Source organism: Mesoplodon mirus (genome assembly GCF_964341445.2).
Source record: "Mesoplodon mirus genome assembly, chromosome: 14".
Lineage (NCBI taxonomy): Eukaryota > Metazoa > Chordata > Mammalia > Artiodactyla > Ziphiidae > Mesoplodon > Mesoplodon mirus.
Window position 1 is genome coordinate 9,128,691 of NC_138990.1, and position 26,290 is coordinate 9,154,980.

Genomic DNA, 26,290 nt, shown 5'->3' on the forward strand with positions numbered 1-26,290 from the left:
CGGTTGTTAAAAAGCAGCTCCCTTTTCTTGAGTAATTTATTCAATCTAAAAGTAGTCTGTTAGAATTTTTTTAATTTTTAAATAATACTTGTTTTCCAGAAATGTTATATCTTTTAAAAACAAAATAGTAATGCAATTGCTTAATTTTGTATTGAATACTGTATTCACTTGCCCCAATTTTTATTTGTTCAAAGGGTTGTGAATTATGAGAACATCAGTAAAAATGACTACTATACTATTAGCAAAAATGCAGTAACACATGTTTATAATGATGACATTGAATTTATCGAAATTGATCGATGGGAACAAGAATATCTATATCACAGAGAACTCACTAAGATTCCCGTATTTTCACTTTTCCGGAAATGGAAGGCTTTTAACCTGTGGAAGAAGAATGTCCGCTCTAAAAAATTCAGTGGATGTCGAAAATCTCTACAAAAAGATCTGTTCATTGTTAATCATGTACGTATTTATTAATCATGTTTTAAAAGAATTACTCACAGGAAAACAAAGTATTGGTATAGACTGTCCCTGAAATAGAAGATTTCATCTTTCAAGAGAATTGACAATTTTCATCCTGTTTGTCACTTAAAAGTCCGACAATCTAATGTATTTCTACATCTTTTTTTTTTTACATCTTTATTGGAATATAATTGCTTTACAGTGTTGTCTTAGTCTCTGCTGTATAACAAAGTGAATCAGCTATATGTATACATATATCCCCGTATCCCCTCCTTCTTGCATCTCCCTCCCATCCTCCCTATCCCACCCTTCTAGATTGTCACATAGCACAGAGCTGATCTCCCTGTGCTATGCAGCTGCTTCCCACTAGCTATCTGTTTTACATTTGGTGGTGTATATATGTCCATGCCACTCTCTCACTTTGTCCCAGTTTACCCTTCACCCCCCTCCACTAGTGTCCTCAAATCCATTCTCTATGTCTGCATCTTTATTCTTCTACATTTTAACTAGGGTTGCAAAACACTCAAGTATAACAAGAGAGTTGCACAGGTCCCCTTTATTTAGAAGCAGCTTCAGAGGTTTGGATTCATGACCCCCTTTCTTGTTGATCAGGAAAGTTGTATATCCTTTTGAACAGAGCAGGCCAGCAAGCCCTATTACTAATTCTCATTTTTGAGACACTCTGGACTTTATGGTCCAAAATAATTTGGGGGCTTCTTTTCATGGGCCAATAATTCCCAATGTCTCATACATTTTCTTCTATCATAGATTCAGACAGTAGGGAAATTTTTAATATTTACTTTGGAGGAGGGGATTATCATGCAAAAAGAACTATTAAAGGGTATGTGGCCACATTTAAAATCTCTACTCACTCCTTGAATTTTGACTTGCAGTAGAAGTTTTCTATTTGGCCCCTGGGAATGAGCTGTAATCACCATTACTCTCATGCTCAGTGTCCTCAGCTGTCTATTTTATGACACTGAGTCACCTCCCTCTCACATCAGAAGCTTCAAGTTTGCTTTTTACTGGTCATTTCGTTCACTTTGTATATGGTAATCTGAAAGATCATTATCAAGACATCAGTCACACAATAAAGGAACATTCAAGGAATATGGCTCACATAGGTGTTAGTGCAAAACAGATATATAAGATGTACCATCTCAGGTCCTCCATCCCATCAAGTGTTCTGGGTTGTGGAAAAGATTCTAATCCTTCTTGACATTGAACTCAACCCCTAGACCTCTAATTTCACTAAGGATCTATCAAGCATTTGAACCTATTTGACTACCTTTTTACCACCTTTCATCTTTTACCATGTCTTGGACACTATATATTTCATAAATTCATTCCTAGGTAAGTAAAATAGGTCCTCTTGCATTTAACCTGTTTCAATTCTTAAGGCTTTTTCTCTTTTTTTAATGTGCTGAGAATTGTCATTCTCTCTGCTCACTATTCATACCAATAGTGCTTTGGTCTTGACAATATTTTCTCTTTAATGTAGCCCAAGCAGACTAGAAAGTTCTCATCATTTTAATCTTAGGTTGATGTACCTAATCGAGCCATTGTGTTGGTTTAAATATCTATTTGATGCTATCATTATCCACACACTTACCACTAGTCTTATATTTACAGTGAGTTAATTAAGCGGGCTGATTCTTTTAGACTATGTTGAAGGGATAAATGTGGAGCTGTCCTTGAAATTTTTCTTTTTATGATTATTTTTAGTAACCAGCCTTATTGGCATCTGTGCCCACATTTCCTTATAACAACTTTATTGAAGTATGATTCATACAATTCATTCTTTTAAAGTATACAATTGAATGCTTTTAATATATTCATGGAATTGATCAACCATCACCACAGTCTATTTTAGAACATTCCCACCATTCCAAAAAGAGTGATTAGCATCACTCTCCATTTCTCCCCAACTCCCCCAGACCAACCCCTGCCCCAGCTCTGGACAACTACTAGTCTATGTCTTTTCTCTCTTGATGTGCCTAATCTATACATTTCATATAAATAGAACCATACAATATGTGGTCCTTTGTGACTGGCTTTTTTACTTAGCATAATATTTTGAAGGTTTAAAATGTTTTTCCTTTTTTCTTTGTCAACAGCTTAAGATATAATTAGGACATTCTTCAGGTGATTCTCTACAAAGTGGGAGATTTCAACTTGTCTTTGAAACTGTAACTAACTTCAGATATTTCATTAACATCAATCATCAAACCAACCTAAAAGCAAGAACAAACACCTCACTGTGGCCCTGGTGTGTGTCTAGAAAACTCACCCTGTGTAAATCTATCTGCTACTAAAGGCCCTTCTAGAAGGTAGCAGATGTGGTCCATGATACTGAATTTTAACTTATTGGTGCTCAGTGCCACTAAGAAATCCTTTTTATTTACATTTTCCTACCTATTCAAGATTTTTCATTCTCAAACCTAAGCCTTTTCCTCTACTACACATCTCTACTCTGCACAGGACAGACAAACACATGAGAGTCTTTTTGAAAGATTAGATCATCAGCATCAAAATCACTTGGGATGCTTAAGAATCCAGATTTCTGGGTCCAACACAGAATCAGAATCTCTATGTATGGGACTCAAAGATTCTAGCTTAACAAGTTCCCTGCATGATTCTGATACACAATGATGTTTGTAACCACTGAACTTTATTTGAAAGCAAATAAACAACAACAAAAACATGGTGGTGACAAGGTGAGTTCTCTCTTGTACCTTCAACTTGAAAATCTCATACCTTCACTGCGTTTTATCCCCTTGAGTGTATCTCTCAGGATTTCACCCAAACAGAGGTGGAGAGGTTTCATATCACTTTTTTCTACCTCTCCTGGCATTTGGCTACTTTTCCTCTGCATCTAAAAATATGCAGAACTTCTCTTTAACTTGTAGAAAGCTTCCCTTTACTTAGCATAATATTTGACGGTGACTGGCTTTTTTACTTAGCATAATATTTTGAATATTTTTTACTTAGCAAATATTTTGAAGCATAATATTTTACTTAGCATAATATTTTGAAGCATAATATTTTACTTAGCATAATATTTTGAATACAACATGCTATGTTGTAGCATGACATTTCTTTTTATTAGTAAATAATATTCACTTGTATACATATATGTTTTATTTATCCATCCACCTACCGATGGATATTTGGGTTATTCCACTTTTTGGCTATTATGAATAATGCTGCTATGAACATTTGTGTACAAGTTTTAGTCTAGACATATGTTTTTATTTCTTTGAGTATATACCTAGGAGTGGAATTGCTAGGTCATTAGTAACTCTGTGTTTAACATTTTGAGGAACTGCAAAACAGTTTTCCAAAGCCACTGCACAATTTTACATTACCACCAACAGCATATGAAGGCTTCAGTTTCTCCATATTCTCACTGTTGCATCTGCATTTTTCATTATAGCTTTTCTTACTGGTTGTGAAGTGGCATTTCATTGTGGTTTTGATTTATATTACCCTGATGAGTAATGATGGTGAGCATCTTTTCATGTGCCTTTTGGCCATTTGTATATATTATCTGGAGAACTGTCTATTCAGATACTTTGCCCATTTTTAATTAAGTTACCTGTATTTTACTATTGAGTTGTAAGAATTCTTTATATAGTCTGGATACAAATCCCTTATCAGATATATGATTGGCAAAACTTTTCTCCCATTTTATGGGTCTTTGCACTTTCATGATGGTATCCTTTGAAGCACAAAAGTTCTTAATTTTGATGAAGTCTGTTTTGTCCATTTTTTTTCTTTTGCTGCTTGTGTTTTTGGTATAAAAATCTACTGCTTCATCTCAGGTCACAAAAATTTACCCCTATATTTTCTTCTAATAGTTCTATAGTTTTAACTCTTATATTTAGGTCTTCAATCCATCTCAAGTTAATTTTTGCTGATGGCATCAGGTATGGGTTCACCTTCATCCTGTTGCATGTGGCTGTCCAGTTGTCCCAGCACCATTTGTTGCAAAGACTATTCTTCCTGCCTTGAATTGTCCTGGCACCCTTGTCAGCAATTGCCTGTAAATGTGAGGATTTCTGCACTCTCAATTTTTTTCTGTTGATCTATATCTATCCTTATGCTAGTACCACACTAACTTGAGTACTGTAGTTTAGTAGTAAATTTTGAAATTAGGAAGTGTGACTTCCCCGGGCCTCTTGAATTTCCACATGAATTTTAAGACCAGCTTGTCAATTTCTGCAAGGAAGCTAGTTGGGATTTTGATAGGGAATGCTTTAAATCTGTAGATCAATTTAGGAAATAATTGCCATTTTAACAGCATTAACTTTTCTAGTCTATGAACATATAATCCTTTTCCATTTATTTAGATGTTCTTCAATTTCTTTCAACAATGTTTTGTAGTTTTCAAAGTATATATTTTACATTTCTTTTGTTAAATTTACTCCCAAATATATTTATTTATTTATTTATTTATTTATTTATTTATTTATTTTTATTATTTTTTGTGTGTGTGTGGTACGCGGGCCTCTCACTGTTTTGGCCTCTCCCGTTGCGGAGCACAGGCTCCAGAAGCACAGGCTCAGTGGCCATGGCTCACGGGCCTAGCCGCTCCACAGCATGTGGGATCTTCCCAGACTGGGGCATGAACCGGTGTCCCCTGCATCGGCAGGCGGACTCTCAACCACTGCGCCACCAGGGAAGCCCTACTCCCAAATATTTTATTATTTTTGATACTATTGTAATTGTTTTCTTAAATTTCACTTTGGATTTTTCATTTTATATATATAGAATATATATGTATTATAGAGTATATATGTGTATTCTATACATATATGTGTATTCAATGCACATATATGTTCTACAATACATATAAAGAATATATCTAAATGATATATGTATAAATATATATAAATATTGTGTATATATATATACATACATATATATATATATACACACATATTCTATATAGCAATACAATTGACTTTTTTTAACATCTTTATTGGAGTATAATTGCTTTACAATGGTGTGTTAGTTTCTGCTTTATAACAAAGTAAATCAGTTATACATATACATGTTCCCATATCTCTTCCCTCTTTAAACTAATTATAACTTCCCTTTATTTGTACTTAGAAAAAATAATTAAAACACTATTTCATGTTGGTCTGAATGACTATTGGTTGTCCTGTTTTGGAAACTCCTAGAAAAGAGTCCAAGAGTGTACTATATATAACACTTAAACCAGTGTCACATATAAATAAATTTAAGTTAACTTTTTAAAAATATAATGTTATTGCTCCTCCTTTGATTAAATTAGAAGTGAGGGTGAATGACCTAGAAATAATCTTGGAACATGTGCCTTCAAAGGCACCACCCTAAAACCCTGATTTATGATGATGGCATAGAGGAAGATTAAATTATATTATGTGACATTATTCTACAAATACTTCCACTCATTCTGCCAGCCAACAATGCAAGGTAGATTCTTAATAGAGACTGTTACCCACTGAAATTTTAAAGTTAAAATTTGTCTTTGTTCTATATCATAACCTCTTAGATCAATAGATGGGCCCATCCATTATCATGGTGACTGGACATTGTAAAGTCCTAAGGTAACACTAAGAATCTTTTAATAGCTATTAGCCAAACCTAGTGAAATTTAAGATATTGCCCCATCCTCTGTTACTTGCCCTCAATTTCATGGTTAAAAGACATGTATTCAAAATGAAAAGAAAGGAATTCAGACAAATTAAATCTGATAATTCAAAGAATACTTTCAGAGCAAAATTTCAGAATTGTCCCTTTTCAATGTATGCACTTTGTAGCTGTAGCTGAAATTAACATATAGAGCCATTTATTTTCCTTAATTACCATTCTTGCTTCCCCAATATTTTTATACTTCTAAAAGGCAAGGGTTTTTTTTACTAAATAATGATAAATTTCTATTTTCATTTAGTATTTGCGACCAGCTCTCCTTAAAATAAATGAATTGTGTTATCAATTGAGTTTTATGGGACTTTGTTATATTGAGAAATATCACACCTACACTCTGCAAGAATTTAAAGTTACACAAGCCGTATGGCTAGAAGAGGTGAGGAACTTTGTCTATAAGTTTCAAGATTTTATTTTTCCCTATTACTTATACTTTGGTACCACTAATGATGCATATTTATCAATGTCTAGGTGACAGAGCGCCTAGAAGAATTTCGAAACAAGGCCAAAGAAGTGGTCAGAAAGGCTTGTCGAGTTGCTTTGTGTGCTGCAGGATTTATGCCTGATGACTGTACATATGAACTTATTGAGGGTATGAAAGGGAAAGAACTTCAACAGATCAGAAGTGTTGGCTTTCCAAAATGTTAATTCGTTTTCATTCCACTTTTCTATTTTAAATAAGGACCCTATTTTTCAATTCTTCCAATCTTTGCTTGTTAGATTATAAATTCAATGTATATTGTAGAAGGGGATAAAACAGTAAGTACCACATCTTCTTTGCATTACCCTTGCTTGTGTATAGTATTTCTAAACTAGTTACAGAACCTTTATTTCACAAGCATTTTATAGTGGACTCGGGGCTTCTCTGCTTAAACGTACGTCCAACCTACTAGTACAGACAATAAGTTTGTTAAAATTAAGGGACTGGATGGATCTCAGAATTGGCCCCAGCTGGTAGGGACTCTAAAGGATAATTTTATGCAGGCAGAAAAGGAGGGTAAATGTGTTCCTGGAAAGAGGTGGCATGGGACAGAGATCAGATCCTGTTAAAGAAGATGTTAGTAAGCTGTCTAGTCTTTTGTTAAGTTGAAATCCTTTGATGTGGAATTTGTTTGGATAACTGGGCTGTTTTCTGAAGTCTGAAATAGCTCATGAACCAAAGCATTTTGTCATTTTTGAATTTTACTTGTCTCTTAATCCATATTGAAAGAAATGGAGTTTTTACACAAGAATTCTTGTCTTTGTGTCTTCTGTTGTTCTTAGGTCACTGTAAAATGCCAGAAAGTGGAAGTCTCATTGAGTTGGCTACTTCTGGAGACTCCAAGAAAATGACATACACAGAGCAGGCCAGCAAAAGGAATCACTGCATGAGGCTAACATGGTAAATTGTTATTATTTCTTTCACGAAAAACTAGAGCATTCATCCTTCTCAAGTTTCATTAAAGTTAAAGCCATCATCACAGGATTCACTAGTGATAAGGGATTTGGAGGACACAGTAACCTGAATGTAGGCTCCAGAAGCCTGCCCTTCCAGCTGCCAACTAGCAAAGCAGCCAGAGAAGGTGGAGAGAATGTCCAAGGCCAAGATCTCCTCTTTGATCACTAAGGCTTTGTTTCCCTCTAGCCCAGTCAGGAGCACTAGGCAGGCTGTAGTAAGGAGAAGTCAGGCACACAGAGATTTGTGGGCCTCCTTGAGTGGATCTGGAGGGTCTTCTCCACCTGTCTGGTCCCTAAAGAGCTACAGGCAGCTGCGTAGCCACACAAAGTTCCACCCTCTTCCTAAGGCAGGTTGCCACGGGGAGACCAGGGAAGAAAGTCCACCTTCCGGGATCTCACCAGGACCTTCCACCTGCTTACCCAACTGGGTCTTGCCCTTGTCACAGAGTTTGGATTCCACGTCATTCTAAAACCTCATCACTGCAACTAACTCTTGCAAACAAAATCACCAAACATTATCGGAAGAGTTGTATGTGGCACTAGAAAACATTGATGACTGTTACTCCGTGCTCACTAACTTGGTCCACATTTTACAACCATTTAATAAATCTTAATTGTGCCCCAGTTTATATGTGAGATAATCTGGTAATAATGTCTGTATTGCAACAGAAGGCAGTGAAGCAGTCCTGAGGCCACTATCATAGGCTAGAGACCACTCAGGCTCCACTTAAGCAGCATAAAAAGTTATTTCAAATACCTTGCTGACTCAGTTTACATTCTAAGCACTCAAGTAGGGAAACATTAAATTTTCATCTTTGGGTTAGCAATTGCTCTCAAACAATATTTATTCAATAGCAAAGATTTTATTACCATTGGAATGTAAGTCACAGATATATATTTACTGATTTCTTCTTTAAAGCATCTTTTAAAAAAATCTTATGGCCCCTAATGAGCTATGTGCTTTTTTTCATAACTATATTGCTCATTAAATATTCTACTGAATGGTTAGAATGCCTAGCTAAATTGATGCTATATGTTTGAGTATATTAGTGTTTTAAAGTGAAGAATGTCTAAGAACAACTGTTCTGGACAATTAATCTCTGATATTGTAATATAAATGGAAGGTCAAAGAGAAATTATGATATTTAAAATTTTAAATATTTTCATTAGAGCCACTTTCAAAAGTAGGTAGTAAGTATAGAAAACTGAAGCAGTATTGTTTTTCTTTTTTTTATATTTCAATACTTTAATCTACAGTTACATTATTTCACTTTTGTCAACTGTTCCAATAATGTCCTTTAAGACATTTTTTTTTCTCTCCAAGAAATGATACAGTGCAAGATCATGTAGTTGTCATGTCTCTAATCTCCTTAACCAACACTTTTTAGCTTTTCTTTGTCTTTCATGGTAGTGAGATTTTTGAAGAATACAGGCCAGTTGTTTTTTCAGATGCTCCTCAATTTGGATTTACCTACTAAAAACAGTTAGGATTTGTTTGCTGTTTTTACCCCTAGACTGAGAGCATATAGTGAAAGTATTTGGATTACTCTCTGCCCTGCCCAGTTTGGTTATGTTGGACATTTGAAATACAGTTAATTGGATTGATTTGGTTTGTTTGCATTTAGTTTAATGTTGTTTTCCCCCATCCTTGTTGGTTTACTTTTATGTTACTGAAGATGTAGAATATCAGGATGACTTCAAAAGTCAAAACTATACCAAAAGGCATTACTCAGAGACGTGTTCAGTCCCCTGTCTTTATATCCAGCTCTAGGCAACCAAGATTTGATTTCTTTCCCTATAGTGTTTGCCTTTTCCAAAATGTCATATGAACAGATCTATATAATATATAGTCTCTTGTGTCTTTTACTTAGCATGCTTTTGAGATTCATCCACATTCCATATCAGGAGTTCATCCTTTTTTAGGTATTATTTTCTTTGTTTCTTGCCATAACTTGGTGGATGCTGTTGTCCTCATTTTACAGATGACAAAACGATGCACAGATTAGTTAAATAAGCCCAAGTTCATACAGGGAGAGTAAAGCCTGTATTTGAACTCTGGCAGTTTGATTTTTTTTTTAATTTTGAGATAATCATAGATTTGCAAGAAATTGCAAAGTGCAGAGAGGTCCTGTGTACTCTTCACTTAGTTTCCCTCAGTGGTTACATCTTACATAACTATAAATACAATATAAAAACCAGAAGATTGACATTGTATGGTGTACAGTGTATCATTTTATCACATGTGTAGATTTGTGTAACTACCACCACAATCAAGATACAAAACTATTCTATCACTGTAAATATTTCCCTCATGCTACCCCTTTATAGTCACACCCACTCCTTCCCCCACCACCATCCCTAATCTTTTTTTTTTTACATCTTTATTGGAGTATAATTGCTTTATAATTGTGTGTTAGTTTCTGCTGTATCACAAAGTGAATCAGCTATATGTATACATACATCCCCATATCCCCTCCCTCTTGCGTCTCCCTCCCATCCTCCCTATCCCACCCCTCTAGGTGGTCACAAAGCACTGAGCTGATCTTCCTGTGCTATGTGGCTGCTTCCCACTAGCTATCTATTTTACATTTGGTAGTGTATATATGTCCATGCCACTCTCTCACTTCGTCCCAGCTTACCCTTCCCCCTCCCCGTGGCCTCAAGTCCATTCTCTACGGCTGTGTCTTTATTCCTGTCCTGCCTCTAAGTTCTTCAGAACCTTTTCTTCATTTGTTTGTTAGATTCCATATATATGTATATGGTGTTTGTTTTTCTCTTTCTGGCTTACTTCACTTTGTATGACAGACTCGAGGTCCATCCACCTCACGACAAATAACTCAATTTTGTTTCTTTTTATGGCTGAGTAATATTCCATTGTATATATATGCCACATCTTCTTTATCCATTTGTCTGTCAGTGGGCATTTAGGTTGCTTTCATGTCCTGGCTATTGTAAATAGTGCTGCAATGAACAATAGTGTACATGACTCTTTTTGAATTGTGGTTTTCTCCGGGTATATGCCCAGTAGTGGGATTGCTGGGTTGTATGGTAGCTCTATTTTTAGTTTTTTAAGGAACCTCCATACTGTTCTCCGTAGTGGCTGTATCAATTTACATTCCCACCAACAGTGCAAGAGTATTCCCTTTTCTCCACACCCTCTCCAGCATTTATTGTTTGTAGACTTTTTGATGATGGCCATTCTGACTGATGTGAGGTGATACCTCATTGTAGTTTTGATTTGCATTTCTCTAGTGATTAGTGATGTTGAGCATCCTTTCATGTGTTTGTTGGCCATCTGTATGTCTTCTTTGGAGAAATGTCTATTTAGGTCTTCTGCCCATTTTTGGATTGGGTTGTTTGTTTTGATATTGATCTGCTTGTATATTTTGGAGATTGATCCTTTGTCAGTTGCTTCATTTGCAAATATTTTCTCCCATTCTGAGGGTAGTATTTTTTTTTCTTTTCAAGCTTTATTCGTCTAAATGACTATCTAATTGAGAACACAATGCACGTCCTAACAGTAAATTCTGCTAGCTCCCTTTTGAATTATCTCACTGACAAGTTAAAACGGACACCTTCAGCAGATGTCATTCAGAAATGGATTACAGAAGAGAAGCCTGAAGTCGCTGATAAAAAGGTATATTCAGACACAATTAAGAAAATTCATTGGTCAACATTTATTGAGGAGTGCTTACTATGCACTGTGAATTATGCTATTTTCTGTGTACTGGAAAAATAGGAGAAATGCTTAGAGGATTTCACAGTATAATCAGAGTCTACCATACACACATGAAATGACAGAATGAAAATCAGCATATCAGCAAGTATCTAATAGCAGAGAAAGCATCCATTGTGCTGAATATTGCAGTCTCTCTCACAGGCACTTGCTAAAGGTTCCTCATGTGTTCACTCAATAAATATTCCTTAAGTATCTACTATGTACCAATCCCTATGCTTGGTATTAGGTACACAGTGATGAAAAGCATAGATAGAATACTTGCCCCCAAGAAGCTTACAGTCCAGGGGTCATCGTGAGCATGAACTGGCAGAGAGAAGCAGGGAAGGTGGTATAAATGAAAGAGATAAACAATGGTTTAGAGGCGAGAAGGAGCAAATCATGGGAACAAACCTTTGTGCTTTCAGTGCATAACCTCTTAGGAGGATGTTGATCTTAGAAACACAGAGTAATGTGAGATATTTGAGATTAAATAGTACAAATTTGTGCATTCTAACATAGCTTATCTGATAACCCAGTAAGCTTTTCCCCAGCTCCAGCCATGACACATACCTAAAAACTTAGCAAAACATGCATATCTGGTTTCATCAAGCTTCCTACCTTCATATCTCTGCATCCCCCCAGGATACCCAATATGCAGTTTCAAGGCCTGTCACTCTTTGCCATAGTTTTCCTTCTCTCCAAAAGTTTAATTTTAACTGCATACTCCTTTTCATTACTTTCTCTCCTTCCCTATTCTCAATTCCTTTTTTTCCTCAATACTACCACATTTTGAAAGTAACATTTATCTTTCTAATTATAAAAGTAATGTATGTTAAGTGCAGAAAATTTGAAAAACACAGAAGTATACAAAGGAAAGCATCCTCTGCTATACCAAGTTAACTATTTCCAAGGGGGAAAGAAAAGAATCATACTTTACTTTCTGCTTTATCACCTACTTTTTCCACTTAGCAATGTATTATGAAAAATCTCCCAAGTCAATATGTATTTTTTCCATATAACATTCTCACATAAAAATGTATTATACATCTTGTAAATAATTTTCTATTATTGATCACTTTCTCACTAGTCCAAATAATGCTGCAAAGAATATCTTTGCCTATACATTTTTCATACATCTCTGATTCTTCCCCATAGAAGAAATTCCTAGATGTGGAATTGTTGGATCAGAAATATGCTCACTTGTTAAGGCTTTTGAAACTGATGCATAACTTTCTAGAAAGTTTTGTGTCATTTTACAATCTTCCTAGAAATGTTTGAGAAGGAGCCTTTGGCCATATGCACACTAGATATTATCATTTATTTCAATCTTTGTCCATCTGATGGATGTAAAGTAATATGTCACTACCTTTAAAAGTTATATTCCTTTAACTGCCACCACAGTACAGGGATAAGAGGATAGGTCTCATGATGAGAAAGACCTGGGTGTCAGTTCTGATCTGCCACTTACAAACCAGTGTGTCCTTGATGAAATGTCTTACCTTCTCCAGATCATAGTTTTCTCATGGGAATAAAAATGATACCTGCTACATATGATTGGTGTGGGATTTACATGAATAGTTAGCACTGCCTGGCACACAGTAAATACTCAATAAATGTTACTGAATAAACTATTAATATCTTGAGGAAGAGAAGGAGGAGGATGTTGATTGATATTTCCTTTAAAAAATGTCAGATTATGCCCTTTGCCCATTCTTCTATTTAAATATCTTTCTACTTAATATCAATTATGATGTTATTAGTATATATTTCTATTGACTATATCAAGTATATTTGTATTTAAATATAACCAACCTTCTATCTGCATTACTATATACATTACTGATATATTTTTCCAGTTTGTTGTTTGCCTTTCCACTTTGTTGATAGTGTTTTTACAAGGAGAGAAGTTTTACACTGTCATGTAGTCTTTCCATATTTGCCTTTATTTTTTAATTTCTATGGTAGTATTCTTTGAAAGACATGCCAACATTATAACATCAGCTAATTGTGTAAGCTTAAGTTTATGTGCCTTCTGTAATACAGCGTTTTTTTTTATTTTAGACCTTGGTACTTATATCTTTATAACACTGCAGAAGTGTTCATTTCAGGGGGCCCCCGTGTTTGAGAAGCAGGAAGAAGATGAATCTCTCATTCCCATGTTTGTCACAGAACTGATTTTGACAGTCCAGTCACTGCTCTTTGAGCCTCCTTTGGAAGATTTTCTGGTATGTGTTTCCTCATATAACATCCATGTATAAATACCTTTTTGGAAAATGAAGCAACTGTTCTACTGTCACATGATTGGCAGGGTTGCTATTGTCCCTTCTCCAAAATGATCGTAAGGAAAAGACAAAGCATTGTTCTGCACACGGCATGGCATCTGCATTAAAGTTTAGCATATTTTCTTTAACTTGAGACAGACTAGGGGCTTAGTAGGGTACACCACCAAGAAAACATATGCTATACAAAATGTAAAATTGACTAGAGGCATCCCTCCAAGAAATCACTGTGTTGTAAGTACCATTTTTGAAATCTTTTAAAGTATGTTGCATCTGAGTGTTGTTTTGGTATCTACTGCTGTGCAGCAAATTACCACCTATTTGGCAGCTTATAGCAACAGCCATTTATTACTTCAGTCTCGTGGGTCAGAGATCTGGGCACTGCTTAGCTTCTTCTCCGCTTCAGGGCCTCTCCATGCAGGCTGCCCTTCGGGTATTGTCTGGGCTGAGGTCTCCTTAGAGGCTTGAATGGAGAAGGATCCACTTCCAAGTTCCCTCAGGTTGTTGAAAAAATTCATCTCTAAGCAGCTATGGGATTGAAGTCCCTGGTTTCTTGAGGGAAGTCCAGTGGGCACAACCCTTAGATCCTAGGAACCACCTATAGTTCCTATAGTTCATGTGGCCAACTCTATAAGCAGTTTACAATATGGGTGTTTGATTCTTCAAGACCAGCTGGAGAATATCCTTTGAGAAGGGCCCAATCCCTCTTTTAAGGGCTTTCACTTGATTCAGACAGGTCTACCCTGGATAATCACCTTTTGGACTAACTCAAAGTCAACCTAATTATATCTGCAAAGTCCCTTCAGCTTTCCCTGTAATATAACATAATCATGGCTGTGGCATCCCATCACACTCGCAGATCCCCCCATACTCAAGAGGAGGGAATTATACAGGGCATGTAAACCAGGGAGAGGGGATCTTGGGAGCCATCTTAGAGTTCTGCCTTCCCCGCTTGGGTACAGGCATAGATTAATAAACCAATCAGAGTCTATATTTTCTGCCCTTAGCTGTGTATTGTGGTACAGAAGTACTAGTAGCCAGGATCTCTAGATTCTAGTCTTGACTCAGAATCTCTAGTCTAGTCTTGACTTTACTCCTATGGGGAAACCACTTACCTCTCTGGGGTTCAGTTTATGCATCTGTGAGATGAGGTGGCAGATGAGTTTTAAGGTTGCTTCCTCTTCCAGCAGTCTATGACTCCATAATTTATCAGATCATCAGGCTATTTTAGGTTATTTACAAGGACAAGCAGACTGCTGAGTTCCCTGTGGTTGGACCTTCGTTCAGGAGCTCCCACTCAGAGAGGCACTGGGCTCTCATGTCCCTTCTGGGCCAGAAGGCTCTTGGCCTTCACGTGGAAGGCAGAGGTTTCTGTGCAGCAGATGATGCAAGAAAGCTCTCTCCAGCAGGAAGCTGGTTATTCTCCTTAAGCCCCAAGTGACAAGCCTTGAAAGCCTTAACATTCTCCGTATTTCCTGTTGTAGGGTCCAACTCCCCACAAGGGTGTTTTTAATTCCTACCCATGAAGTCATAGGCCAAGCATGTTCATGTGTTCACACCACACATAAAATTTTGCTTCATGTAATCCCAAATTAGCCAAGGGCAGTATAAACTGCCATGAGTGGATCACTCATGAATTTTCTATTTTTTCTCACTCTTATTTTGGTCATTAGTCTTAACATTTCAAGCACACATACACACATACAGCTTTGTCTAAAGGAAAATTATATACCTAAATCTTGACATCTGACATTGTTCTTTCTTGGGTTAACTATGGTTTCCTAATAATTGATCCAACATACATTTTCCAGTTCGTTTCTTTCCTATTGTGTTTGATAGACCTCCCGTGGCATATGACTCTATTTACTGCTCCCGCCTCTGGAAACAGACTCCCCCTTGGTTTAATTTCTCATGGTTTTACTCCTGTGCCAACATTTTTTCCTTTTCAGTACTCTATTTTGGAGTCACTTTTTTTGTCTGACCTTTGACTGTTGCGATCCTGAAAGGCTCCCTCCTCTTCACATTTTTTATGTTCCACTGGGGGCTTGTGTCTGCCTGTTGTTCCAACTACCACTTCTAGAATGGTGACTTTAAATAAATATTTCCATCGTGTACTTTTATTCTAGACTTCAGAATTGGAGTCATCTGGAAATCTCCACAATTCACTCCAACTCACCAAAATAAATTGAACTTATCAACTTCTTCCAAAACTTGCTCCTCATTCCATATCTCCATTTCAATGAAAGGCAGTATCCACATGCCCAAACCAGCAATCCAGGAGTCAACCTAGATCCTCCCTTACCTCTTTGAGATCAAGGCAGCGAGTCCTGTGTGTTGACCTTAGTTACACCTCCCCTCAATGAGAACCTCATCACCTCTTACCTGGCCTGCTGTGATAGTCTCATCTGACCTGCCTGCCCCTCTTCCTTCTAGTCCATTTTCTACATTGCTGACTGCAAGATTATTTCATATGCAAATCTGATCATGTCACTTAAAATTAAATTTCTTCATTGTCTATAGGATGCTCTGTGAGATGTTGATAGGCATTCTAGGAGAAAAGGGTTTGTGATATGCATTTGCATATTAAAAAATATGGAAAATCCTGTTTAACCTGAGATTTCTTCCCAAACTTATGTGACATTGGGACCCTTTTAACTCAGGGTAGTCCATGATCACAATCTGGGGAATGCCAGACCACTGGCTAACACTGGAACCCAACATCACTCACAGGGCCTTTCAAGAAGGGGCCGACTGCATCATGACTGCATTTTTCCACACTGACACTTATGCTCCAGCACCCAGACCTGCCAGCCCCCCTTGGGCCTCTCACATATAATGACTTACAAGGACTGTACTCCCATCTTGTATACTTGACAAGCTCCTGCTCGTCTTTTAAGACTCTTCTCAAGAAGTACCTTTATATCATTTAGATATATATTATTATAAATTATAAATTAATTCGTGCTCATCAAACTTGAAAAACATAGATAAAGATTATTAAAATCATCTGTAATACCATGTGTCAGAAATAGAAACAACCTTTTAACATTTTTATACTTTTTTTCCAATCTTGTTTTAGTACATACTGATATACCAGCACACCTAACTTACCATGAGAGTTTACACATACATTTTAAAAATGTGATGTTATACACCAGTTTCATCCTGCTCTTTTCTTTAACTTAAGATTATATTATAAGCTTTTTCCCATGTCATTAATCAATCTTTGAAGAGATGCCTAATTTCCATTCATATAAATATACCATAACTTAACCATTCTTCTATTTTTGAACACTAAGGTATTTTTCTAATTAATTTTTATTATAATTAATGCTTCAGTGAGTGCCCTTCCACATGAATCATTGTTTACATATCTAATTTTTTCTCTTAGGATTGATATCTAGGATGGAAATTACTGCTCAAAGAATATTAACTTTTAACCCACCTTTTGAACTTTCCCTGATTCTCTTAGGCATACTTTGGCCTTCATTCCCTTATGACTTTTCTGTGTTTTGTTCATGTTTCAAATGAATGTAATATATTCATCTTAATGTGTTGCAACTTTTTGCTTATCTACCTCTCTTTCAATTAGAAAACATATTTCCTGAAGACAGGGGCTGTGTCTTCTAATTTGTCATATATTCAGAGTCAATGCAGTACCTGTCATTGTTGAATGAGTTATTCTTATTTATTTTAGCAGTTTAGAAAATTCAAAACTTTTTATAAATATAACCATGTGTGTGTCTACATTTATGTTTGTGCTTTTCTCTCCAACAGGATGGTATTTCAGGCGCAATTAATCATTTCCAAAACACTGTGTTATCAGTTCCTAATCTTGTGCCTGATTCATATTTTGATGCTTTTACCAGCCCTTACATTAACAACAAATTGGAAGAAAAAACTTGTGGATTTGGTCCAAGCTTATCAGCAGTATTTGATGATGATAAGAATTTTCACACAATTATCTTTCAAATTAAGGTATACTTTCTTTTACTAAAACTATTTTTATAATATTTTTTATTTTTAAGAAACTTGGTAACATATTTTCTTCCTGTCTTATCTTTAGATTAAATGCTACTTAATCTCTAAATGCTAAAGTGATTTTTTTTAAGTCCTGGTAGATTAGAGCACTGATTATAAGAAAGAGACTTAAAAGTACAAGCTTTTCAAAATGGTATCACTTTTTTTTGGGGGGGAATAAGGTTAAAAAGGAGGAAGAGACATTATCTGAACATTGGGTGCTACAGGGAAAATAGAGCAACTGGTGAAAATTTAAGGCCCTGCAAGACAAAAAGAACCAGAAAACCAGAATACAACCCACTCTTTCCCCACAACCAAAAACTAAAATAAAATAATCTACACATTGCTCTACTGACAAAAGAGAATGCCCTTGAATTATAAATTTTGTAAATCACTCAAATCCATGAGCTGAAGAAATTAAAATATATTAAATACCTGAGAAGGTACTATAAGGAGAAAATAGAAAGTGAAGATTAAAATATTCCTTCTCTTCTCTCCCAAAAAACATGAAACAAAAGCTGCACTATAAACTAAAGTAAATAGCCTCAACATTAAATCAAAAAAATTCAAACTTTAAAATAAAAATGGAATTTTTTTAAAAAGACAAAATTATCTCAGAAATCAAGACTAAATTGCATCATGCTGGAGAGAATAACCTGAAATGAAAATGTAATAATGAGTGTAAAGGCAGGAAAACAATCAGGAGAATGAAAATAAGCTAGAGATAGAAGTAAAAATGGTCAGAGAGAAAATAATTGAAATAGAAAACAGGCAAAGAAGAAATAACATATGTATAATTGGAGTGTCTGAAGGAGAAAAACAAAACAAAGGGTAGAACAAACACATAACTATAGTCCAAGAAAGAAAATGTGAATCTATATATTGAAAGGGCCCACAGAGTGCCTTGGAAAATTGACCTAGGACAATCAACTCTGAGATACATCCTTTTAAAACTATTAGCTTTTAAAGCTAAAGAAAAATTCCTCCAGGTCTCACAGCACAATGAAAATAACTTACAAAAGTAAGAGAATTAGACTAGCATCAGGCTTCTCAAAAACAATGTATAAAGAAAGGCAATGATGGAATGGCATTTTTTAATGAAACTCAAGAGCAGACAATGCAAATCAATAATTTTTATCTAACCAAGTTAGTCCTTCAAATATCAAGGCTATAGAAAAATAGTTTTAAAAAGACAAGGGCCTAGGGGTTTTGGTGCTGATCAGGATTTTTTAGGAAATTGGGATGAGTTTCATCCAACCAAGAGATAACTTGGCAAAAGGACTGATCTTCCTATTTCTGGATCCACATGTAAGGAGCTTGGAAGTTGCCATTCTATTCTAACAAGTAAAACGCTGAACACACTGACTGAACAGACTGCTATAGGATCTGTAATAGAGGGGAGGACACAGGGGAAACCACAGCCCTCAAGAATGGAGAGACAGAGAGATGAAAACAGGGAGTCATGGCTTCTGAGAGCAGAGACTATGAGCAGAAACCTCAGTGAGAACAAGTGCCAGACAGGAAAACCTGAACTGTAATTGATGAATTGCTGGAGGCTCAGTGTGAACAACTCTGACAGTTAAAAACTCCAGGGGCCCAGTTATAGGAAACCCCTACACTATTATGAAATTTACCTGCAAGAACTCAACCAGATTCTCACAGTAAATATTAGAGAAAAATTCTCTCATGCTTCCAGCAGGGAAAGGGGAAAAGGAATAATTTGAAATATGTCGGAGCACCCTCTTCTCAACAAGGCCTACCCTCAGAGGAAACTAGTTAACCAGAGCCTAATTTGCTAGTGTATTATCTGATCCTAACTTACCTGGGGGAGGGGAAATACGCAACTCCAGCCCACTCTAGCCATCTGTCCCACCTAAGGAGAGAGAAAAAAAAAAGTGAGAAATATTTATGAAGTTCGCAGTTCAGAGGCATTGGCTCACTAAAAAACTGAGACCTAATCAAAGGACTATAGAATATATCCCCTCCCCTGACACATACCATCTGCTTCCTAAGGACCTATTAACAGCAGTTCCTTTTACCAAATACATCATGTCCAATTATCAAAAAAAAAGTTACAAGGCACATTAATAAGGGGAAAAATTTAGAATACAGAGCAAGTATCAGACACAGACATGGCAGGGATATTGGAAATATCAGACCCAGAGTTTAAAACAACTATGATTAATATGCTAAGGGCTCCAATGGATAAGATAAACAGCATGCAACAACAGATGGGCAATGTAAGCAGAGAGACGGAAATCCTAAGAAAGAACCAAAAAGAAGTGCTAGAGGTAAAAAACAAAACAAAACATAACAGAAATGAATAATGCCTTTGATGAGCTTGTTAGTAGACTAGACACAGCTGAGGAAAGAATCTCTGAGCCACAGAATATATCAATAGAGTCCTAAAAACCAAAAAGCAAAGAGAACAAAGACTGAAAAAAAAAACAGAACAGACTATCCAAGAACTGTAGGACAACTTCAAAAGGTGTAACATATGTGTAATGGGGATACTGTATGATTCCAGCTATATGACATTCTGAAAAAGGCAAAAACATGGAGGTTTTTGCTTCCTGGTCAGTGGTTACCAGGGGGTTGAGGGTGGGGGAGTGAAGAGGCAAAACACTGATTTTTAGGACAGTGAAAACACTCTGTATAATTCCATAATGATGGATAAATATCATTATATATTTGTCCAGACCCATAGAATGTTCCATACCAAGAGTGAACCATAATGTAAACAATGGATTTTGGGTGATTATGATGTGTCAATGTAGGCTCATCATTTGTAACAAATATACCACCCTGGTAGGGGACATTTAGTCTTTCTTTAGAAAGACTGAAAATGAAGTGGTGCTCAGTGGTATAGAGACAAATGTAAACGATAAGAAAGCAAGATTTGTGATCCTATGAGTCAGAGCTATAAATTTCTATGCAACAAGTATATATACAGGAAACACTTGCAAAAGGCAAAGAGATGCAATGAGACACAAATGGAACATAAATAGAAACACTGTGAGTAGAAGACTTTAACGTGCAACTCTCATCATAAGGCAGGTCAAATAGGAAAAAAATAAATAAGGGTATAGAAGTCCTAACTAACATAATCAATGACAAATAACAAGGAAATAACCATTTAAACAGAAAAAAAAATGAGGGATTACCTTGCAGACATTTATCCAAATAAATTTGAAAACCTAGATTAAATAGATAGTATTCTTAGGGAAACATGGTAATCTAAATCAACCACATTAAAAATAGAAAGCTTACCAATCTCCACAGAAGAAATAGAGGAAGTTATCAAAGAAATACCTCGTAAAAAGCACCAGGCCCAGATGGTTTCAACAAGGGAATTTTATCAACTCTCCAAAGACCAGATATTCACAATAGCACATAAATTGTTCTAGAATACTGAAAATGCTTGGTGGAAAAAACTTCATTGTAGTAACAACAAAGCAGGTAATGTATAATATTTAGGAATAAACCTAATAAGAAATGTTTTTAAAAACCTATATAAGGATATCTTTTTAAGTTTTCTTAAAGGCTTCTGGAAGACACAAAAATAGACTTAAAGAAATATTCTTAGATGGAATGACTCAACATAATAGATATCTGTTCTCCCTAGGTTAATCTATAAATTTAACACAATGCCAATAAAAATACTAATAAGCTTTATCATAGAGCATAAGTTTATAGTAAAGCCTATATGTAATAATAGACATGCATAGAAGCTAGGAAAACCCTAAAAAAGAAAAACTATTTGGGGTATTATTCTTACCAAGTATTAAATATAAACTCTATAACTAAAAGATTGTGATATTGGCTATCAGACCAGTGGAACAGAATAGAAAATCCAGAAATACACCTAAGTACACATGAAAATTTATTAAATAAAAAACATGGTATTTCAAATCACTGAGATGTATTTGGACTTTTCATAAATAGTGTTGAGATAACTGATTAACCTTTGGGACAAAGTTAAAGTTAGATACATATCTTACATTGTATATAAAAATAACTGGATCAGAGATCTAAAAATTTATTTAAATCATACAAGTTCTAGAAGAAAACATGGGTGAATTCTTCTATAATCTTGTTCATAAAGAAAGGTTATCTAGCTATGACTCAAAATCCAGATGCAATAATGGCAAAAATTGATAAATTTGATGGCATAAAGTTTTTTAAAACTTTGCAAGGCAAAAAATATATAAGCAAAGTAAAAATACAATTACAAATTGGGAGAATCTATTTGCAGCATATAAATCACAGCTAAGGGCTAATATTTTTATACATGAAGAACTCTTGCCAATGGGGAGCAGGGAGGAGACCAAAACTAGGTAGGAAAATGGTCGAAACATATGATAGAAAACTCACCAAAAACAAGAACCTAGACACATGAAAACATATTCTACCTCACTTATAAGAGAAATGCAAATAGAAACAAAATTGAGGTAGCATGTCTCAACTATCAGATTAGCAAAATTCAAAAGTATGACAAAACATTCCATTGGCTAGCCTATGATAAACAAATTCTCTTCACACTTTGCATTTGAGAACGCAAATGATGGAGAATTTTACAATATATAACAAAACTACATGTTATGTATTTACCATTTGATCCAGCAATTCCACCTTTAAATATGTACCCAGAAGATGCATGCCCAACAATAGAAAAGTACATATGCACTAGATTTTGTTAACGTTATTATTTTTATAAAATATCAGAAACTCCCAAAATACATAGGATGAACTATGGTACATTTTCACAGAGGAGGACTATGCAGCTGAACAAAATAATATGGAAAATATCTACCAACTAATATGGAGTGATTTCCAGGATACGTTGTTAGGTGAAAAAAAGCGAAGTAGAAAAGAATATCTATAGTGTGGTACTTTTTATGTCAGAAAATAGGGAGGGAGAAGAGATAAACCAGAAACTAAGGAAATTTGTTACCTAGAGGAGACAGTGGGAATGGTGTAGACAGGATGGTGGATATAGAGTAGAAAATAAGGGAAGAGTCACACTTAGTTCTGAGTATACTTTTTAATATAGCACTTAAAAATCAATAAGAATGGGGAAAAAAACCCTAAAATAGAATACAATGAAAACAAAAGAACTAGACTATATTTCAAATGAATAACATAACCACACTGCAAGGAAGGGAAAAAAACTAAACCAAGTAACTTTTAAACACACTACTTTGCCCATATACCCTTAAGCTAAAGACCACTATAACTATAATAAATATTGAATTCCACTTAGTCTGTTTTTCATAGTGGTATTAGTGTGTTAGCAATTCTGAAATGACTTTCTGTGTATTCTGGAGTTGAGCAAATAGCTAAATATTTGTGGATAATGAAATGAGGTTACTCATCCTCATCCAAATATGGAAGAGGAAAAGCCAGAATGGTGTTATATTGGAACTGGAGTTATGAACTCATGATCTTTAATTGATCGACAGAAACAGTACTATGTATAGGGTTTTGTGTATATATGTATTTATGTGGGGTGTTTGTGTGTATCCTAGATCTGCTTGCTGAGATGGCCTAGAAGCAGTGGCATCCTAATAACAATGAGCATATTTGGTGTCCACACATTGTTTTCTATATATCATTCCAAATCAAAAGGAACCAAATCTCTTTGGAGAAATGGCTTATTCAAAACCTGGGGTAGGGAACATACAAGAGCAGCCCAGAGCATACTGTTGAACCAAAAAATAAGAAGGTGCCTAAGGGGTAATGGCGACATGCAGAAAAAATTAAAAAGCCAACTTGAAGGGTCTCCCTGGGACAATTTGACCATTAAAATAAGTAATGATTATAACAGTCTTTGAATAAAATGAGAATAAGTGAGTCCATTTTGTGAATGAATGAATGGAGTGAGAATGGAAAGCTCTTCCTTACAGTAAAATGCCAATTAGTAAACGTAGAAGGAAAACATAAAGAAAAATCACCGCTATAGAAATAGGCAAGAATCTCTAATTCATACTAAAACGAGTATGCAAAGATACGATGAGGAAAAGGATATTGTCTCAAAGCATTTCTGCATACAATATTTATTGATTTAAAGAGAGAAAATAGTAAGTTTGCAGTAACGAAACCTCACAGACACCACCTTAACTAACATGTTAACATCACCAGTAATGGGACAAATCAACATTCTGTGCCTTTTGACACTATTCACAGAGAACATACATCACTTATGTAGCATTATTGCCAAAAACGTATAACTGAATGTAAGCAATAGGAAGTATAACATACACACACAGGAGATACTTTTCAAAAATGTTAAAGGTCACGAAAGTCAAAGATTGAGAAATTGTTCAGATTAAAGGACACTGCAGAGATGTGACAAGATACAATACAAGAAATACATGATACGATACAAGGTACAATACATGATCCTGGATAGGAAAGTGGCCCAGGAAAAAAAGGTTTTTTATTTTGTTATGAAAGACATTATTGGGACAAATGGCCAAATTTGTATAAGATCTGTAATTGATAATAGTATTAATATCAATGCTAATTTCCTGATTTAGGTCATTATACTATGGTTCTATAAGAAAATATCCTTGTGTTTATTAAATAAACCCTGAAATATTTAGTGGTAAAAATGTCTGTGTCTGCAACTTTCTTCCAAATGGTTCAGGGTAAAATAATATATAGAGAGAAAGAGAATGATAACACAAATGTGATATATTGTTAAAATTTAGGGAATTTCAGTGGTGATATATGGAATTCTTTGTACTATTCCAGCAAATTTCCTGTGAGGTTTAAAATCATATTTTGAACATGTTGGTGGAGATTTCCATTTACAGGCCTCCTGTTGTGTTTCTAATACCTGCATGATCATGTATCAGAGACTATTAAATCTGCTCAAAGGAGATATACTTTTTTTTTTTTGCTGTGGGGAAAAGGATGTTCTTTTTTATTATTAATTTTTATTGGAGTATAGTTGCTTTAAAACGTTGTGTTAGTTTCTGCTATACAGCAAAGTGAATCAGTTATATGTATACATATATCCACACTTTTGTAGATTTCCTTCCCATTTAGGTCACCCCAGAGCATTAAGTAGAGTTCCCTGTGCTATGCAGTAGGTTCACATTAGTTATCTATTTTATACATCATACTGTACGTATGTCAGTCCCAATCTTCCAATTCATTCCACTGCCCCTTCCCCCCTTGGTAACCATAAGTTTGTTCTCTACATCTGTGACTCTATTTCTGCTTTGCACATAAGTTCATCTCTACCATTTTTCTTGATTCCACATATAAGCAATATTATATGATATTTGTTTTTCTTTTTCTGATTTACTTCACTCTGTATGACAGTCTCTAGGTCCATCCATGTCTCTGCAAATGGCACTATTTCATTACTTTTTATGGCTGAGTAATAGTCCATTGTATATATGTAGCACATCTTCTCAAAGGAGACATACTTTGACATAGTTTCTTCCCCTCAATTTTTAATGTAAAGAAATAAACAGCAGAAACATTCTGGAAGATTACATAAGAACCTATTGAAAGGAAATAAATGAACAAGTAACTAAGCCATCCAGGGTGTGTGCTATTGTTTGTAATGAAACTTTCTACTGCTACCCACTATCCCTAAAGCAAGAGTCCGAATCCATAAAGCATTACCCTAGCACTGATGTGTTGGGAATGAGCAATTCCATTGATCATCTCTAGTTTTCCCTGGGACAAATTGCAGTCATTTGCAAGAAGTCTCGGTAGGAAATGTAAGGGAAGGCAATTGAGTGCAGCCAGGGAATAATGGACCAAGACCAACAACAAACTGATCCTAACTGCTGTTCATAGGCATTGAACTATGATAACATGTATTGACATGGGTATTGTAGGAAAAACTTTGTGGGGAAGTGGAGGTTGGAGCCAAGGTTAAGTGAGGGGAAGGAAAGGATTTTATTAGGGCAAATTGCAAAGACATTTTGGAATAGGAGACTTGACAGCACAGAGAACTTAATGATGAGATTAGGCAAGTAATTTTGTAAATATGCTAAATGGTTTTGCCTTTGCTCAAAAACACTAACCAAGATATAAAACTTGCAGTTTGGAAAATAAATAGACATTGTCTCTTGCCATATATTTACTAGTGATGTATAAGTTCACCATGAAGCTAAAAAAATTACAGGTGTGCCTCCTTTCAATCATAAGGAACAATTCTTTGAAAATCAGATTTGAAAGTGTTTTTTGGTTTTTTTTTTAGTTTCATAAGAGAATCCATTAATTGCTTCTTGTCATCCAGGATGGTATCTTTCCTCACTTACGTATCCTCAGGTCAAAGCATAGTGTTGGGCACAGAGAAGGCATCTGTGTTTGTTCAGTTTTATTGAATTGAATTCTGCTCAGGAAAAATATAGTTTTGTCTGTTTTTTTATAACATTTAGGAAACCATACAGGCAGCATTTGAATCTGCTCAATTATATGCAACTACATTTGAAAAGTTTCAGATATTCTACAAGGAAAATGAAAGTCTTGATTTACAAGCTCTTAAACTTCAAGAACCTGGTAAGTTTTCTGTTTGTCCTTACTAATTATGTTTAACAGGTATATCAAGGTTTATCATTGTCTACGTTTCTGTTTGGTGGTGTGTGGTGACAGAAATGGTAGCCCCAAAGCGTTGGCCTGACAAAATGCAAGAATTTATTCATTTCTAGATTAT

The 26,290-nt window shown here is 35.4% G+C and overlaps 1 protein-coding gene across 1 annotated transcript in view; it reads left to right on the top strand.

Moving 5' to 3' along the window:
- DNAH6 (dynein axonemal heavy chain 6) overlaps positions 1-26,290 on the top strand; it is a 273,547-nt gene that overhangs the window by 35,518 nt on the left and 211,739 nt on the right. Inside the window, exons 5-12 of the mRNA XM_082642773.1 lie at positions 195-462; positions 6,401-6,535; positions 6,628-6,748; positions 7,420-7,537; positions 11,062-11,230; positions 13,420-13,536; positions 17,368-17,568; positions 26,016-26,136. Coding sequence (XP_082498899.1) covers positions 195-462; positions 6,401-6,535; positions 6,628-6,748; positions 7,420-7,537; positions 11,062-11,230; positions 13,420-13,536; positions 17,368-17,568; positions 26,016-26,136 — 1,250 coding nt within the window. The remainder of the gene's footprint in view (positions 1-194; positions 463-6,400; positions 6,536-6,627; positions 6,749-7,419; positions 7,538-11,061; positions 11,231-13,419; positions 13,537-17,367; positions 17,569-26,015; positions 26,137-26,290) is intronic.